The sequence below is a fragment of the Rhinopithecus roxellana genome, chromosome 2, assembly GCF_007565055.1.
Source record: "Rhinopithecus roxellana isolate Shanxi Qingling chromosome 2, ASM756505v1, whole genome shotgun sequence".
Lineage (NCBI taxonomy): Eukaryota > Metazoa > Chordata > Mammalia > Primates > Cercopithecidae > Rhinopithecus > Rhinopithecus roxellana.
Window position 1 is genome coordinate 14,729,942 of NC_044550.1, and position 19,534 is coordinate 14,749,475.

A 19,534-nucleotide genomic window follows, 5' to 3' on the forward strand; every position below is an offset into this window, starting at 1 on the left:
ATCAAATACTTTAAATGAAAAAATGTTGGATTTATAAATGCTATTTTTTATTTTACTTTTATAATAAAAGGAAAAGCAAATTGATGACCTCACCTTGTTTGATCTGTGCAAATACTTTTCTAAGATGTTTCCTTATAATCATGGGATAATTCCATAGCCTGGTTATCACATTCACATTGCCTATTAGAGTCAATTTTTTAATCTAGAAATGAACAAATAATGATCGAAAGGAAAGTGTTTTAACCTAAGATGAAAGCTTTGGATTTGTGAAATCCATACCCAGCTCATCGTATTTAGATTGTGCCACCTCACTTTCCTCCATCTTATACAATGCTACATCTCTTCAATGTCTTCTCCACACCTCTGTGATAAAGTGTTAAAATTTCCATATACTAGAGGGCCCTGGACTAGGAGCCTTCCAGCATGAAGCTTTGCTGAACTGCTTCTGAAAGAATTGGGAGTAAGGGAAGAGGAAAAAAAATCAAAGTTTTTGAACTAGGTACTATGGTCGACACTGTGATGCGCAGCCGCAATTCCCCTTTGACAAAGGACTGGTCTGCTGGTGGTGCACTCTAGCTGTCAGCTTCCTCATGGAATGCCTCTGCTGCAGAGAGCCATGTCTTTGTAGGCCGTGTCCATTTCCACACTGGCACCCATGCAAATTGATCAGTGTGGGCATATGAATAAGCCTGTCCAACACCGGACAACACTGAAGGGCTGTTTAAACTTCAGGGTTCCCATTAGAGTGGCTGAGGCTGCATTGCACTCAACTTCTCCCTCTGCCCATGCTGCTTACTCTCTCACCCTTCCATAGCTGTTGATCTTGAAGGCACTCCAGAAAAACATTTAACACATAAATTTCCAACTCAGAGTCCGTTTCCCCAAGAACCTTGCTTGCACAGGTACTGGGAACCATGCAGAACAATTTTTTGCAACACGTTGAGCCATTAATCTTGAAACAACAACCCAACTTATAGAGAAGGAAATTGAGGCTTAAAGTAAACCATAGCTAAGCTGCTTCTGAGTTTACACCCAGCCCTGTCTAGCTCCAGAGCTCATGATGGGACATTATCTTGATGAGAAGGCAGATAAAAATAATTTGAGTCCAGAAGGAGGCTCCAAAATATATAGGAATTTAGTATATGATAAAGTAAAATTCCAAATCAATGAGAAAAAGATGATTACTCAATATATTAGTCTGATAAATGCTGATAAAGACATACCCGAGACTGCGTAATTTATAAAGAAAAAGAGGTTCAATGGACTCACAATTCCACGTGTTTGGGGAGGCCTCACGATCATGGCAGAAGGTGAAAGACACGTCTTACATGGAAGCAGGCAAAAGGAAAATGAGAGACAAGCGAAAGGGCTTCCCCCTTACAAAACCATCAGATCTCATGAAACTTACTACCACAAGAACAGTATGGGGGAAACTGCCTTCATGATTCAATTATCTCCCACCGGGTCCCTCCCACAACACGTGCGAATTGTGGAAGCTATAATTCAAGATGAGATTTGAGTGGGGACACAGTCAAACCATATCACTCAATAAACAGAGGTCTCAACTGGCAATTCACTTGAAAACAGTCCATCTGAACACCTGCCTCCCTCCTTTCATCAAAATAATTTCCAAATATGTCAAAAATTAAGCCATAAAAATATTGGAAGTACCAGATGTCATTGATAAATAATCTTGAAATAGAGAAGGCTTTTTAAAGCAAAACTTTTCACTGGTATAAAACCAGTTTAGGTTCTTCATTTTACAGCATCTCCCAAATAAATAGATTCTCAAGGAAAATTCTACTTCTGTTTTCTATTACATTGCCATTTCTCCACCCTTACCCAGCCCCACTGTAAAGTGAAGTTTCTGTAAAGTGAAAAAATACAGCTCTGACTTTCCTTAATTCTTAATTTTCCAACAAGCAGCCCATGCCTCCACTCCTCTGCAGGTTCCTTTCTGTGGCAGATTACTGTTTCCCAGCTGGCCACTACAAGGCCTCTTGTCTTACAACATGACACTGACACTCCTCCCACTGAGGGGAGGGGCCTGGGTTCCTTCTCTGAGAATCTAAGCAGACCTGTGACAAGGACGGAGGAGATGCTAAGTGACTTCCAAGGTTAAGTCATAAAATGGAAAACAACTTCTGCCCCATCGTGCTGGGCCCTCTCTCTTAGAAGCTGGTTATTGTGCTCTGAGGGAGCCAAGTGGCCACATGGAGGAACCAAGTGCAGGTGTTCAGTCCACAGACTTACTGAGACCCTGGCTGATGCCAGCATCAACCAAGAGATGTGTAAGGGAGTGAAGCTTTCAGAAGATTCCAGCCCTCAGCCACTGAGTCACCCCATCTAGCCTTCAAACTGCCTCAGCTGATGCTGCCCAGAATAGAGACAAGCTGTGCTGCAGAGCCCTGCCCACATTGCAGATTCGTGAGCAAATTAAATAATGGTTGAGGTTTTAAGCCTTAAGTGTGGAGTGGATTGTCACCATGCTCCAGGCTTCCAACTTGACAGCTCACCTACCAGAAGTTCACTTGAAGCGAAGCTGACTTGAGGAGGAGGAACAACTAAGTAACTCACGCCAAGATAGAAAAATGACATTCCCCTTCTTTCATAAGAAGCCCCATTTCTCTTCTGTCTCAGAAACTTCTTCTTCTTCCTCCCAGATCTCAGTGCTGGCCTGAACCTCTGTGTGGTGCTGCAACAGCAAGGCCACCAGTCGTCTGGGTCTCTGTGAAAGTATCTTTCATATTGTACCAGCAGATGGAGATAAACCAAAAGGAATGCAGGAGATCAGGTGGAAAGCTATAATGGGCCTGAAATAAACCTTCCCAGAAAGCTTGTGTCACAGCAGGAGGCCATTTAAAAATAGCTTCCTCAGAACTTCAGTCATTTTTGAGGTTTCTATACTCTGCAGGCATAACCCAGACTTTTTCAGGATCAGCAGTCTTTCTTTTCAGCAGAACGAAGCCCTGCTGCTGCTCATTTACCTACCTGTGTCTCCTGAAGTAGCTGAATGTGGCACAGACGTTCCTGGTCACCACCACGGAATGCAGCCGCACAAACTGGACTTTGTACATTTTAGCAGAAAAAAAGGAGGAGGGGAAAGATCCAGCCAGCATGGAGCATTTATTACATGCCAGCCTCTTTGGATTAATAATTTCTAATGATAATTCTCAAGACACCCCATGAGGTATATATTTAACCCCAGTTTATAATAAGGAAATGAATGATCTGAAGTTATTAAATAACTCACCCCAGATTCACATGCAGGCCCATCTGATTCCAAAGACTATTCTTTAGTGAGGTTTGCAGTCCTTTGACCAAAAGATGCTTTATTTAAAAGAGAAGGAAAAATGCCTACAGTCCTATACAAAGATGATGGAGTCATCATGTACCCAACCAAAATGCAAAATGTACCCAAAGTATAACTAAAAGGACATATTGCTTGGAGACTTGATTCTCCCCCTAATAAGAGGCAAGGATGCTTAAATATGAATTATTCATTGACTGAAAGTTATTCATTTCTTTCAGCCTCCTATTTTGTGCTTTTGGGGGAAATTCTCTTTCTGACTTGTGCTTCCCCAGGGAATGGACATGGGAGGCACAGGAGTCAAAACAGGATGAAACTAAAATTCTGTTTATTTTCTTGACGATCACAGAACTTGGGATTGGATAAGATCTTAAAGATCACCTTCCTAAACCATTCAAATTTTTCTCTTTTTCTGAACGCCTACAAAGTGAGAGTATCTCTTCTCCATTGGCCTCACTGTGGCTGGCTGCTTCATGTAAATACCAATCCTAGAGACTAAAGTTCCTGTCCATTGGTTGTCCAGGTTTGTGATTTGGTTTTGGAATTGGGGGAGACACTGAGGAGAGGCTTGAAATTAAATGGATCTCCTTCAATTACATGGATTTCATTATGTCCACAATATCCTTTTTCTGTTACCCTGGACAAATGAATAGTTCAACAAGTTGTTCAAGCTTCTTAAGTTGAAAGGGAGGAAAGGGGTGAGATAGCATCATCTTACTTCTGTCAACCAGCTTTTCCACATTAATATCTCTTTCCAAAGTGATTATTTCATTGAACTATCACAAGAGTCTTCAAAGAATAAAGATACGTATTCAATCAAGATTTCTTGGGCATCTGTTGCTTGCCAGGCACTACAGTGGGTGGTCATGGGGAAACTGAGACACATGAGAGGCATGACTGCAGGATCACTTGACTCCAGTAACAACACTGCAGCAGGGTTAGGGGTAAGTAGTGTCTCTCTTCCACTTAGCCATGCAGGGATCCAGGCTGACAGTCATTCTTCCTCCAACGCTTGGTTCCTAAGGTCTTGCTAGGGGTGACAGCCCCAGTCAGCCAGGAGAAAAATGCTGAGAAAAGTATGTGAGGGAGTTTTGAATGTGTCACCTCCTCTCATGTTGTGCTGGAGAAAAACTTCAGTCCCTTGGTCACACTAAGAGCAGTGAAGATAGGAGGGTGGTCTACTTCTGTTCCCAGTATTAAGAGAGCTGTTGATTTTGGAACAGGTCACAGTCTTTGGCACAGGTCAAAATCCCTTCCCTGAGGGAGGATAAGCCATAAGTTTCTTTCTAGTTCCAACTTATATGCAGACATTCACTCTGAAAGTCACCTACAACCATGGTAAATGGCCATTACTAAAGGCAAAATCATTTCCTAGGATTAAGCATGAAGGTTGCATTGTAAGCACAAAGTCACGGTTTTTCTTAAGGAAATCCTCAGAGATGATCAAGGATATAAGGGCAGGTAGGCTGGAGAAAAGTTACACCAGCTACGTCTTGTTGCCCTCGCACTGATTCACAGAGATCTCTGTTCTCCAACCTCTATGCTCCATAGTTCCTTAAATGCTGCACAAGAAGTCCTGGGCTTGTAGACACCACTGTTAGCATTCAAGAGTCCTTGGCCCTTCAAGATCCTATCCAAAAGAAAGGGACAAGCAAGTTTATCTTGGTTGTGATCTGCAGAGAGCCAGAAAGACCTTGGCTCCCACTTTCTCAGATAAATTGGAAAGGAGCAGAAATTGATTCTTGTGGAAATAATATTCTCTTCAGGCCAGAAGGATAGCAGATGAAACAGAAATTCTCAAAACCCTTTCTCCCAGGATTCCCTCTTGGGATCCAGGAAGCGGAGCTGGTGATGAAGACAGTGAGGTGGAACCCTGAGGACTATTTTGGGGGTGCATCAGTCAGGGAAGGCTGTAAGTTGATGCCCAATACTAGACAACCAGGTTATTAGGTCTGTTCCCTGGTGAAAAGAGATAGATATTTTCTTCATTTCAAAACTGTTTCACAGTTTCCTTTTTCCTTTTCCTAAAGCAATACTGCACAATTTATTTTTTGGCTTTAAAAAATTGAATGAAGCTCTTTCCCTAAGCGGCCTGAGGTAATCTGTGAAAATGGTTCGCTATTCACTTGACCCGGAGAATCCCACGAAATCATGCAAATCAAGAGGTTCCAATCTTCGTGTTCACTTTAAGAACACTCGTGAAACTGCCCAGGCCATCAAGGGTATGCGTATTCGAAAAGCCACGAAGTATCTGAAAGATGTCACTTTTCAGAAACAGTGCATACCATTCCGATGTTACAATGGTGGAGTTGGCAGGTGTGCCCAGGCTAAGCAGTGGGGCTGGACACAAGGTCGGTGGCCCAAAAAGAGTGCTGAATTTTTGCTGCACATGCTTAAAAACGCAGAGAGTAATGCTGAACTTAAGGGTTTAGATGTAGATTCTCTGGTCATCGAGCATATCCAAGTGAACAAAGCACCTAAGATGCGCTGACGGACCTACAGAGTTCATGGTTGGATTAACCCATACATGAGCTCTCCCTGCCACATTGAGATGATCCTTACTGAAAAGAAACAGATTATTCCTAAACCAGAAGAGGAGGTTGCCCAGAAGAAAAAGATATCCCAGAAGAAACTGAAGAAACAAAAACTTATGGCATGGGAGTAAATTCAGCATTAAAATAAATGTAATTAAAAGAAAAAAAATTGAATGAAAAACTTCATATCATGGGTTTTTTTTATTTTCAGAATCCCTTTTTATCACTTTATTCAAATGCAAATGTTCCCTTAGTCTTTTGAAATAATTTTTTTCTGTAATTTTGAAAAAATTAGCAAAAATAAAAACTTTAAATGTGAATGTTTTCATTTAGAAAATATTTTCAAGTAGTGACTGTCATAGCAACCTGAGAGGTGAACAGGGAGGGATTTTAATTCCTGCCATTCTCCACAGGACAGAGTTGCTGATATGCTGGAAGGTCCCTGGTCTAATGTAAAGAGCAAGGGCTGGGCCAGGACTCAGTCTTCAATCCACATACCGTACTCCTTGGCTTCACGCTGCAGCTGTGCGTCATGGAACACACAACTGCTTCGAAGGGGTGGGTCATGCCCAGGAGAGGGAAGAAGCTTGCCAACTGGGGGCTCTGAAGTATTATCCAAGGGTGGCCAAACAGCAGGAAGCCAGCATTCCCTCAACAAACTAATTCAACTTCAGCACACATCATGCTTGGCACCAGTCCCCAGGAACAGGCCCAGGAAGAGGCCTTGAGTCCATACTGACTTTCTTCCTCCTACCCACTCCTTCCAGCCCCATTCCTTTTGCTTTGGGGGCCTCAGAAGCTTTTTTCCTCCATCACTTGCCCCTTTTTGCCATTTCTTTGTGTCCCTTCACATTCCCTCAACAATTCAAGCCAGGACCCCCAAAAAGCTATCCATGGGCCACCCATGTTAATGCAGAATCTTGCCTCACAGCTGAAGCAAAGCCTGGCCTAGAGAGGCCAAACGGACCAGAAATGACATCCCCATAAAGGCCCATCGTAATCCCACAGACAGGTCCTGCTACAGGAGCAAGGCTGCCAAAAAGCAACATTCTTGTTCTCTTCCTTTAGGTCCTGAAGCCCCTGCCCCTCCACCACTGCTGCCTGCGACCACAGTGGCAGGGGGAATTTTACCTCCCAAATAGATGGAGACCATGTATACTTAGGAAGTGTGTATATGCTCATGGATGAGGGAACCTCTCAGGCCTGATTGATGCAAGCAGTCCTTAGCATTCTTCTCCATCCCAGTTTTGATCTGGGAAGGTCAAAGCCACCATTTGGCCCTGCCTTCCTTTACTGCCTAGCCAAATGCACATCTTGAATGATGAGTAACATATGCACACAACGTGTGGGCCAGGGACCATTTTGGTCCCTCCATCAGCAGAATGTAATTCCTTTCCCCAAATCATGCCCATAGCTCACAGTTTTGGTCCTTTCCTGATTGTTTTGTTACTGAGCCTTTAAATAGCTCATCTGACTTCTCCTCTGTCAATCATCTATTCAGGAGGCTTGCTGCCAAGTTTTCATAGATCCATAGTAAGTCAATGTGAATTAAAAAGCATTTATATGCCACCCTTTTGCCAAGGTAGCAACAGTGGATGGAAATGAAATACACATGTTCCTCCACTTACAATAGGGTTATGTCCTGAAACCCATTATAAGTCGAAAGTGCACCTAATACCCTGATAAACCCATCATAAAGTCAAAAAGTCACGAAATCATAAATCGAACCATTGTTAAGTCTGGGACCTGTCTGTAACTAAAAAAAGGCAGGCAGAAAGTGGACAAATTTGCTCTGTGGATCTGAACCTTGTGATCCAGCTATGCTAGTGCTCAGCCTTTATTAGCCCTGGAGCCAGGAAAGAAATCAGAACTCAGCAAACAGAGCCACCCTTTGGGTTCCTTCTTTCTCCTTCTTCCCTTCCTTCTCAGCCCCTCCTTTCTCTTTCTCCCTTTCTCTCTCCCTCTGTCTCTGTCTTTTCTCTCTCCTTTCCTTTCTCTCCTTTTCTTATTCTGTCTTCCTTTCTCTCCCTTCTTTCTACCTTTCTGTCTCCCCACACTTTCTCTCTCTCTCTCACCATTTCTAACCTTTTCTCTCTCATTCTTCTTCTCTCCCTTCCTTTTTCCTTTCTCTCTCTCTCCTAGTCTCTTTCTCTCAACTCTTCTCTTTCTCTTTCTTTTTCTCTTTCTCCCAGCTCTTTACCCCTTCATCCCTCCATTCTTTTCTCTGTTTCTCTTTATTTCCTTCTTTAAGGTAGTTTCACATTCATGCATTCCTCTGGGGCACTGGCATCCCGCTCCCTGAAGCCCAGAAGGTGAGGGGTTTGGGAAGCAGCCCTGCAAGTGTTTCCTTAGACTCCCCTCCCCTCGCTGAAGGCAGCAGACGCCCGGTACTCTGGGGAAGCCTCCAGGAAGCCAGCATCCTGGCCCAGGGCACTCCCTTCCACCCACCACCAGCCTCATTTCCTGAGCACAAGAGGCCTCTGCTGGAAGAAGCAGAACTTTGCACAATCATCCAACAGCTGGCTTGCCTAGTGCTACTCTATTTTATTTTATTGCTTCTGTAAAATTGGAAAAACTTTACCAAAAAAAGGAATCAGAAATTTCTTCAGCTTTCTGCCTGAATTTTTCTCCTTCAACTCAGGTCATGAAGCCTAATGATTATTTTCCCTTAGTACAGAAGGCTTAATTTGCTCTTTCCTTTTGGCAAGCAGAATGAAAGGTTCTTAGGCTTGATCCCTCCAGCCACCACCAGCCTTATCCTTTGACGAATGATATTGATAAACCAGCATTTACTAAATTTATATCTTTATTTTATTTAATCTTCACAGTAACACTGTGAGATAGTTATTACCATTAATCTCACCTTCAAGATAAGGAAACTGAGGCTTAGAGGTTAAGTGATTGGTCCAAGGCCAGTACTGGGAGGTTCAGTATCAGAGCATGGGCCCATAGCCCTTGCACCACACGCAGCCTTCACACTTACACACGCACGTGCACGCACACAAAATTTGGATCTTTGACAAGGCAAAATCTCACTCATGTTTGTAAGTTGACTAGTTAAAAATCTTTTCATTCCAATACCAAAAATATGGGTAGGGAAGCATGTCAGTCACCCACTTTGGCTTGAGAGCTCATTGTAAAAGAATAGGGGCCCTTCCTTCACCCACTTTGGCAAATTATGTCCCCAACAGCCTTCCTCACTAGAGGTACTATTGCCACTGCAGCATCCTAGCACAAGGAAGTAGGTGACGCATCCCCCAGCTAATAGGACACCCAGGTGCCCACACTGCCCTCTCCAAGGCCCACATTTGTTTGACCTCAAAGACCCATGCCTTTATCCACGAGGCTGCTTTTAATTATAACATGAGAATGCCTGACTCTAAGTGGGTTAAACAAATAAGGGCTTTAAAAAATACCATTACAAGAAGATCAGAGATAGATACACCTATATTTTACACGGAATCTTTCCCTTTTTAAATGTTAGCATGTAATTCAACTTTTTAAAACATAGTCTAGACCATGACCTGCTGGCCAACTATGACCTAAATCTTCAGGATGACCAGGCAGGGTGTGGGGGGATCCAGGTCCTACCTGCTCCTCTCCCAGTCTCACTGCTGCTCCCGACACCCCCAGCTTCCCTGGCTGATGCTGTTCACAGCCACCACCCATGCCCGCACACGTTCAGTTCTGCCCACCTCCCTAGGTTTGTTCTGATGGCTTCACACAGAGGCAATGATGATTGTAATAGCTCACATTTGGCAGATAGTTATCATGTGCTGTCAATAATCTATGCATTATCTCCTTTACACCTCACAATTTACCTATGAGGCAGATACTGTTATTATTCCTGTGTTTAAAGAAACTAAGGCACAGAAAGACTCAGTAGCCTGTATCCAGTGAAGAACAGCCTACTACTGGTGGATCTGGGACTGAAACACAAGTCAGTCTGATTTCAATGCCCACACCTTTAACTGCTATATCAATTAGGATGCTTTGAGTTGTAAAATCAGAACACCTGACTCCAAGATTAAACAATTAAGCCTTTATTTTTTACCATGTTATAATAAGACCAAAGTTAGAAGGTTGCAGGGTTAATTTGGCAGCTAAACATCTCTGACACCCCATGTCAAAAATGTTTCTTTAAGGTCACCAAAAAAAGGCTGCAGCAGCTCCAAGTGCTCCAGGCCCTCAAGTAACTTCTCAATTTTACCCAACAGCAGAGAGTTTCACCTCAGGTCTATCTCTTATCAGGCAGGGAAACCTTCCCCCAGAAACCCCACATTAGACATCAACTTATGATTCATTCTTGAAATGTGTCATGGGCCTAACCCTACATCAATCACTGGCAAAGGGGACTAGGATTAGAATAACAAATTATGATTCAGTCTCTGAGGCTGGACATGGCCACCTCTATTAGCAGAGAGGAGGAGGATCTGGCTGTGAGGTGGCCAGCCAACAGTGTCTGCTCCGACGACTGGCAGTAGACCAGTACATTTCACAAAACCAACAAAAAGTAACAGGAACAGAATCAGAACAAGAGGGTTGTTCCCACCTAAATGATGAGGCAGGGATGAGTGCTAGTTCCCGAACAGAAATGTTCGTGAGCCAGAATGTCTCATTTCCTGAGAGTTGTAGGTAACTTAGGTGTTGTTATAATCATGTGTACTTGATCACTGCATAGCATGATGTGGCACACGGGGGAGCTCAATAAATCTTGTTTAAAGACAGAGACCAACCTAAGGGGTTAAGCAAACTTCTTTCACGGCAAGATTCGGTAACCCGTGTCTACAGAAATAAGGAGAGATATTTATAAAACATGAAACAGTGATGCATTGCTTTTCTCTTTGCTAAGCTCATTCACTGGCCCCATTCAAGGACTTAAAGATGTCTTGGCAGGTTAGTTCACCCCCAGCTTGTAGACCACAGACTCAGAGCCCCGACTAGCTAACCAGCTGATTTTGTGCTTTTCTTTCCTTATGTATTAATTACAACAAAGGTTTTAAAAGACTCATTTCTCAACTGAAATTTTTTCACTTATTTTTTTACCATAAACTTTCCAAAAATCTTCCCTAAAGTATCGAACAAGATGGTGCCTTATCTAATGTTGCTCCCCTGTCGCCGTCACACTAACCTTAAGGACTCATCACCCGCTGGAATTGCCTCGTTCACTGGCTTAGTGACTCTCTTCCCTACAATAGATGGTCCATGAGAACTAGGACTTGTCTGCCTCTTTCATTGCCATACCCCCAGTGACAAGGACAATGCCTGCCCAGAGTGGCCTGCAATACATGCTTGATAAATGAATGAATAAATCCTTAAGTTAAACAGCGTCTAGGGGCAGAATATAAACATGTCTTAACACCTGTTTTGCCAGTGATTTTAAGGTTTTGTATGCTACTCTGGTTCATACCTCTAACAAATCAATTAGAAAACAAGATTTCCCCCATTCACTTGGAAATATAACTGTCTTTTCTGCATAACCCTTTTAATTGCATGTGCTTATTGAATTAATAAGATTGCATTCAGTCAAGTCAGATTCTGGGGATGTTTTCAAATGCTTTGAATTTCCCACACAGACAATACCTACCTGCTTTTCTCCCTAAATCTTACCAAGCTGGAAAATAAGTTTCATATCTGAGAGCCAGAGGTAGCCCAAGAGAATATTCTTTCTATCTCAGGTCTTTGTCACTTTAGGAATGTTAGGGAAACATATCTTTATTTCTTCTGCACTCCAGTTCACCTTCATTCCAACAGAGAACAAAATCTTTCTATTTATTTTCCAAGTGACTTCTCATGGTTTGAAAATGTCTCACATTGAAAAGTCAAGTAAGGAAAACAAGAGAGAGAATAAGAAGAGTTATCATGAATGTGAATGAGAAAATTATGATTTTTATTGTTCTCTCTGTTCTGAAATGGGAAGATATAATCCTGGGAACTGATCTCTCTTCATCCCACTCTCTCTGGAATGTGCTTTGCAAGAGCATGACAGTAGGACCTGGTTCTGGTCTTTTTATCCTATTATTCGCACAGCTAAGGATATGGTTTAGATATATGTCCCCACCCAAATGTCATGTTGAAATGTAATCCCCAGTGTTGACAGCGGGGCCTGGTGAAAGGTGTCTGGATCATAGGCACAGATCCCCTTGGTGATAAATGAGCTCTCGCTCTGAGTTCACAGGCGATCTGGTGGTTTAAAAGTGCGTGGCACCTCCCACCCACTCTCTCTCGCTTGCTCCTGCTTTCGTCATATGACATGCTTGTCCCTGCTTCACCTTCTGCCCTGATTGTAAACTTCTAAGGCTTCATCAGAAGCCAAGCAGATGCCCGGTGCGATGCTTCCTGTACAACCTGCAGAACTGTGAGCCAATTAAACCTCGTTTCCTTATAAATTGCCCAGTCTCAGGTACAGCAATGCCAGAATGGACGAATACAACCACTAACAGAAAACCCTATCAGAAACTCAAAGCCAAGAGTAAGTCCATCAGACTGTATTCCTGCATGGCGAGATAAATCCATGAAAAAAGTAAAAATGGCTAACTGTACTGCCACACATGAACTGTGGAATAATGTTTTGGCTATTACTATTCCTTAATGGGAATAATACATATATGGCACATTTCTTTTCTTTTAGGAGCTGGTGTCAGCATATATTTATGTCCTTTAATTTATTCTTCCCTTACAAATTATTCTTTTCTGGTATTATTTTCAGAAAGAATTTGCTGTAAGAACTTACTCACCAATGGCCTCTCTTCACTTCATTTTTACTATTGCTTTCTGTACTAACTAGGTGATAATGAATGTGATGTTAAAAAGTACAATCACCATATACTTAGCATTTTAATTTGTTCCAGACCCTATTTGTTAAGTCCTCACAACTACCTTTGAAGGTGAGGGATCATTAGCTCCATTTTACAGAGGTGGAAACTACAGTTCAAAAGGTTGAATTGTTGCCCAAGGTCACACAGCCAGAAGCTTCAGAACCTGGATTTGAATCTAGAGACTGTGACTGGAAGCCTCACCCTCTGCAGGACACCAAGCTCAGGCCCAGGATGTTGCTTCCATTACAGAGCGTCACTATGTGCCAATGTGGGGCCCAGTCCTTGAGCTAAATTATTTTATTTATTCTTCAAAACAAACTTACAAGGTGGGGGTTACCACTCCCCTTTAGCCACAAGAAAACTGAGCACAGGAAGTTAAATAACTTGATTAAGGTTATAGAACTAGTAAGGGCGAACTACAAAGTATACTCTGGCCCATCAGCTTGAAAGCCCTTTCTCAGGGCTCCTGGCAGAACACGAACAGGTGTGAAGAAGAGCAGACCTCCCTGCCTGCGGCAACACTTTGCTAAAACAGGATTTGCAAGAGTCATAAGAACATGATATAATATTTATCAAGTAAGACTCTATGGAGTCCCAGCCCTAAGTCCTAGTCCCCTCGATAAGGCGGTGTGTGTGTGTGTGTGTGTGTGTGTGTGTGTGTGTGTGAACATATAAAATAAGGATACTCTTAGATACTGAAGAAGAAGACTGGATTGTCTGTAGTTACTTTTAGAGTCACTGAACATAATGCTTCTCCTTTTTCAACCAAAACCACTAATAATATCTTAGTTTTAAAGCCAAACACTCCTTGCTGGTCCGTTCTATAACCAATTACATGACTGTGTCCAGAGAAGACCTTTCACATGTCTTAGATTCTTCAAACTCGCCCAGTTTACCAAGCAGAATAATAACTACAGCTAAATGGAAATTAGGGCCCAGCACAGTATTGGGCAAAATTGAATATTTATAGAATGGTTAAATAAGCCACAGATGACATATCAAGTTGTCAACGTAATTTATGTAACTTTTATTTTCATATAATTTCACACGCACAGAAAAATACCCATATACCTTTACCCAAATAGCTACTTATTAACATTTTGCTTCATTTGCTTTATCATCAATGTAATTTTATAAACAGAATAATGTATAATAAGACAATTCTATAGCAATTTATAATTAGTCAATTAAAATAAAATGATTTAAACTCAGGCTAAAAGGAACACCATTTTGCTGCCAGGGCCAACAAGTTTAAATCCAATTCGCAGGCTTTGCATTGGAAAGTATATTGGATTTAGCCAAGTCTAAAGCCCACATGGGTGATGACCAATGTCAGAACCCCTAGAAATTTCCAGTGATCTCAGTGACATTCATTTCCATGTGAGCACATTTTTCAAAGGAAGATCACTCTAACAGCCTTTAAAAAAAGAAGTTGTTGTTAAAACAATATCTTACAACAAAACCCATAAATGAAAAAAGTATCCTACCCCAAACAGTAATCAAATAGCAACAATAAACCTCCTAAATTGTCTATCAATATAGCTACCACCAAGAAACCTCTGTTGCAGCATTTCAATCGCCATTCCCTCTGAAATAACAACAAAGCACTTCATCTGTGTACTCAGTATTCCCCAAAGCTAACTATGAAAGATCTACATCACCTCAAAATCTTCCATTCGGTTCCATAGATCCTGCCATGTCACATTCTTGTAACTAGCTGCAGGGCCATCTTGTTATAACTGGTTCAGGTCCTTCTAAAGCTGAGAGGTGAAGGGCTAAAAACACAGTCCTGGCACAGATTCCAGGACACCCCGGCACAGGCTTGTTTGAGGACATTGCCTGGGTAAACAGCCTCCCCTGAAAGTGTTCAGGGTACAACTCTTCGCAGAGCAATCGCTCAGATGGGTGGCAGCACACAGACATGTCTCTTGGCTTCTCTCCTTGTCTCTGTTGCCTTCCTCTCCAGCCAGTGCTTTAGAAATGCTTTATTCCCATTGTCCACTGAAAATACAATCTAGATTCCTTCAGTAAATATCTGTTAGGGAGGTTACATGAAAAGATTGCTCCAACTCACTCTTGCTGGTGGGCTCCCAAGGGTAAAATAATATAGTTCGTGTCTTCTCAGTCATGAGGAAACCGTTGTCACTAAATCTCCCTGGGATGCTTCCTACATCCAACCAGACAAAGGGAGCGACAGCTGAGGTCTCCAGATCAAAAACAAATATGTCACCTTGCTGAGAGACGATGGCCTGAAAAAGAAAAAAAAAATGAATGAAGTGAAGGATGAGGGAAGTGTTATACAGTCTGTATAAGTTCCTGGAAACATTTATGTGGGCCTAATAAGGAGTGCATTGCCCACAACTTTGGTTCTACAACTGCTACAGTGCAGTTTCAAACACATAATAATACATGGAAAATGACTATAGGCTATGGAAAGTTACCAAATTATAATCACAAACCAAGGAAATACATCGTCTCCAATCATTAAGGAGAATATTTCACAAGAAGCTCAAAGCTCTACATCTTTTACAGTTTTTCTCAGAGTATCATCAAGAGAGCAACATTTTTACATACAGCCTGGGTGGTTTTAATGACTTTCTAAGGATATATCTGGACCTAGCTACAGAGCCCAACTGTGGAGCTTACATTCGAGTCTTCTGAAAAGATCCAGAAATCTAGAAAGCCCATTGCCAGAAATTTACAAAAGCGCTACCATTAGAGCTTCTCTCTTTTATTGCATTGTTAAGTCACATTATTGGCTTTTTTTTTACATGTGTGAATTCCACAAAATAGCAGCAAAAAGAGAGAGTGCAATTTAAATCGTGTCAGCTCCATTCCACTTAATTAGTCGAATAGCATATGCCCATAGTGAGGATGCGCTGCTCCTCAGAGCGGGGGGGTTTGCAAGCGTCTCTTAGTGTGAGCACGGAGCTGAGTGCAACCTGGTTTCTTAATGTGTGCATTTGTGATGCAACATCTCAGTCTTACATAATACGTTATGTGTGACATAAAGAATTTCAAAGGGGCCATTTTTTTTTTTTTTTTTTTTTTTTTTTTTTTTTTTTTTTTTTGAGACGGAGTCTGGCTCTGTCACCCAGGCTGGAGTGCAATGGAGCGATCTTGGCTCATGGCAAGCTCTGCCTCCTGGGTTCATGCCATTCTCCTGCCTCAGCCTCCAAAGTAGCTGGGACTACAGGGGCCCGCCACCACGCCTGGCTAATTTTTTGTATTTTTTTAGTAGAGATGGGGTTTCACCGTGTTAGCCAGGATGGTCTCGATTTCCTGACCTCGAGATCCACCCGCCTCGGCCTTCCAAAGTGCTGGGATTATAGGCCTGAGCCACCGCACCCGGCCCATTTTCACTATATATAATTTAGCTTCACATATTTGTGTAATATGTTATCATTCAGGGTTCTGAGTTATAAACAAGGAAACCTATATTGATAGAAGCAGAAAAGAAGCTTAATAAAGTGCATCAGGTAGCTCTTCAGGATCAGAGACTCAGGCTTGAATTTAGATGGCAAATTCCCAGATCACACTGCCCAGCTGTTCCAGTGAAGGTCCTAAAGCAGCCACAGGAACAAGGTCCATGTGGCTCATACTAGCCTGCCCAGGAAGCTGTGAGGGTAGCATCAGCTTCTGCTGCTGGAAGACCAAGGGCGAAAGAGATGCTGGTGCCATGCTCACGCTGGTTGTTTTCTTGGGATTGGAAATCTCCTCTCTGTATGCCTGACTGCAGAGCCTGGGGTTCAAGCTTGTACCCTGGCTTCAGGGAGAGGGGGAGAACAAGTTTCTGGCATCTCCCTTGAGAAAAGCCAAGCGCCTAGTCTATATTAACACCGAAATAAACGTTAACTGACATGATTATTACTATCATTTTATCTCTTTAAGAAGGACAAGCCTCACTGAAATCAAAATGAGGTAGAACAAAGAAAGAGCCCTGCTTTTCTCCCACCCCAATTACCCATCTCAAGGTAATGAAGGCCTAACTCAGGAAAGAAAAAAATCTTGTTTTCAAAATCATCAGTTTAGAGACTGCAAATTCATCCAGTACATAATTTTTTTTTCTTTTTTGGAAAAAAAATATGTAAGAGTATGTCATTTTCTTTGATAACATGGATTTTATTATGTGACTATAGAAAGAAGGTATGTTTTCAGTTGTTAGGCTTCTTTCAAATGAAAGACAAGAATTAGGTGTTTTTATATGATTATTTCTAAATGAAATGTAGAAAATCCTTCTCTATGAAGTAAAAGTGTAAAACAAATTCTAAATTTTCTAAAAACAGAGAATGTAACATTCTAGAAAGGTATTTCCCGAGTGTTCAGAAGATAGGATAACAAATTTAAAAACATATATATGTACATATATTTCCAATTGCTATGTGTAGGGCAGAAGGAAGGAAAGGTTTTCAAACTACTAGACAACTTCCAAATTCTCCAGCTGCACAATTTTTATAACACCACATCCTGATCATCCCATTTTTATATCTTGGCAATTATAAAAAGATTTGGTGATTGAGCTACTTTGAAGCAATAAATCAAAGAGACTAGAGTGAATATTAATAGACTCTACTTAAAATTAGACTGCGTCAGCTGGGCTCCGATGCGTCCCAGCTACAGGACCTAGAGCTCATCACTTAACCTCCTAAACTGGCTTCCTCACTTATAAAATGCAGATGATAATGGCTGGAGCTGTGGTGAAAGTCAGAGACTAGGGAGTGAAGCACCTAGAACAGAGCCTGGAACCTAGTAGATATGCAGGCAGTGGTGATGACTTGAGCCTCCTCTCCCTCGCTGCACCTGCCCACTAAGGAGGAGTGATGGGACAAATGAGTGGTGGTCACCAGCAACTCTGACAAATCCTGGATTAGAAATAGAAATCATTCGGTGTTTGCTTTTAGTGGGAAGAGGCCAACCTTCCCCCAGGCCTCAGGGAAACCCAGCATCAAGGGGGACACATGCAAATCTCAGGATGCAAGGAGCTGGCCCAAGAGCAGGAGAACCCCACAAGGCCACAGTCCCCTGTCCTCCGCCATGACCTGTGCTTACAGTGATCTGCGCCTTGCAGAGCCCCACGGCCTCCTTCAATGAGGACAGGAAGTGGTAGTTGGTCGGGCTCAGGAGTTCATGGTCCGCTGAAAGGTAAAAGGAAACCACACAGCTTTCCCGCGTGCAATTCCCACATCTCCTCAGCAATTCAGACACTGGTTCCTCATAGAGGCGGACAGCCTCTCCTCCTTTCATCACAAAATGTTCAGTCACACAGGAGCACACAGGCTCCAGGGAGTTCCATGTATGGACTCTCACCTGGGGAGAAATAAAACAGAATAAAAACAGGCATTCTTGGTTGCTGTGTTTTTAAGGAACAATAGTAGTAATAATTGCTGAAAGTCAGCGTAGCAGAAATGGTTAAGAGACCATGAAACCTGAGTTTTAATCCAAGCCCTGCAAAATGCTAGCTATACGACTTTCTCAGTCTTCATTTCTTCATATGTAGAATGAAAATAACAGCAGTAATGTCACAGACTGTTGTGAGAATTTAAAAAATAATCCATGGAAGGCACAGTACCTGGTCTGTTGTAATTTTTCTGTAAATGTGACCTATTTTCAGTGTTATTAGTATCCTCCAAACTATAGCCACCTAAGACACTGAGTTTCTAGCCTTTCTTTTTACTTAAATTTGCTTTTTAAATACAAATTTGCTTTCCACATGCCCATTCTGAATAGCTTTACTGATTTTTCTCTGTAACATACCATTTTTAACCATTTCTTTTTATAAAGTTTGGACTATTTCCAGCTTCTCATAATTATAAATAACCTTGCATTTGAGGGGCACTTTACAGCATATGTGATTTGCTTTCATCTAGTTATTTTATTTGCTACTCATAGAAATCCTGTAAGAAGATAGACTCATATCATTTTACAGAGGAAGAAATTGAATCACCAAGATGTGAAGGGTTTTGCTTATGGTCACATCATAAATGGCAGGGTTTTAGCCTAAAATATATGTATTCTGACTCTCAATTAATTTCTCTTTTATTTTCCCAAAAGAATGTAACCAAACAACTAAAGAAATCATCTAAAAGTCCCCTTCGATCTTAGAAAACAATCCAAGTAACTTACAGTGAGTGTCATCGAATAATCCGAGTGAAGATCTGACACACCATAGATATAGAACGTGTTTTCATTCTCAAAGCCTACTGGTAGCAGTGGAGCAAAGAAATTCTGAGCAAAGTAATGAAGCATTTTCCACTTTCCTCCATACTCTGAAAATAATCAAGAGTGTCAGGAGATGGCAAGGTCAAGTAGTCAGAGAGGCATTGTCCAATGGCCCAGCTGTGTGTGGCTCATCGGGGTTCTAAGGGAGTGAGCATGTGAGGAAGAGACAACAGTGGAGGGCACCCATGTTTGTGAGGGCTCTGAGCCACTCTGGACATTATGTCATGTCACCCCTACAACATCTGGGCAGGCATTAAAGAACCATGCTGTTAGGCGATTTCATCATTGTGCAATCATAGAGTGCACTTATACAAACCAAGATGGTATAGGCTGTCGCTCCAGGCTACTAACCTGTACAGCATGTTACTGTGCTGAATACTGTAGGTAATTCTAATCATAGAATGGGACAGCGAAAATACAGTACTATAATCTTATGGGACCACCATCATATATGCACTGTGTTGTTGACTGAAATGTTATATGGTGCATGACTGTATATAATAACTTATAGATTCTAGGTAGCTACTGATTGCTTTAAAGTATAACCATTTCGGGTGATAAGGGATAACAAATACCTCCCCACCTGCACACACTATAAGGAGTGGACTTATTGAGCCAATCAGCAGTTAAACGGGGGCTTTGAGGCCCCCAGA

At 42.0% G+C, this 19,534-nt stretch overlaps 1 protein-coding gene and 1 pseudogene across 5 annotated transcripts in view; one reads left to right on the plus strand and one right to left on the minus strand.

The window, feature by feature from the left end:
- The first annotated feature begins 5,397 nt into the window (after positions 1-5,397).
- On the plus strand, positions 5,398-6,004 carry LOC104662329 (annotated as a pseudogene). The gene has a single exon (XR_747972.2). The product of XR_747972.2 is annotated as a 60S ribosomal protein L17 pseudogene (transcript).
- Positions 6,005-13,678: 7,674 nt separating this feature from the next.
- MANBA (mannosidase beta) overlaps positions 13,679-19,534 on the minus strand; it is a 142,725-nt gene continuing 136,869 nt past the window's right edge. For all 4 annotated transcript variants that reach the window (XM_010363321.2, XM_030914984.1, XM_030914980.1 and 1 more), the window contains 3 exons: positions 18,786-18,928; positions 17,712-17,969; positions 13,679-14,911 (listed from right to left, as the gene is read on the minus strand). In XM_010363321.2, coding sequence (XP_010361623.2) covers positions 14,687-14,911; positions 17,712-17,969; positions 18,786-18,928 — 626 coding nt within the window. In that variant the 3' untranslated portion in view covers positions 13,679-14,686. The remainder of the gene's footprint in view (positions 14,912-17,711; positions 17,970-18,785; positions 18,929-19,534) is intronic.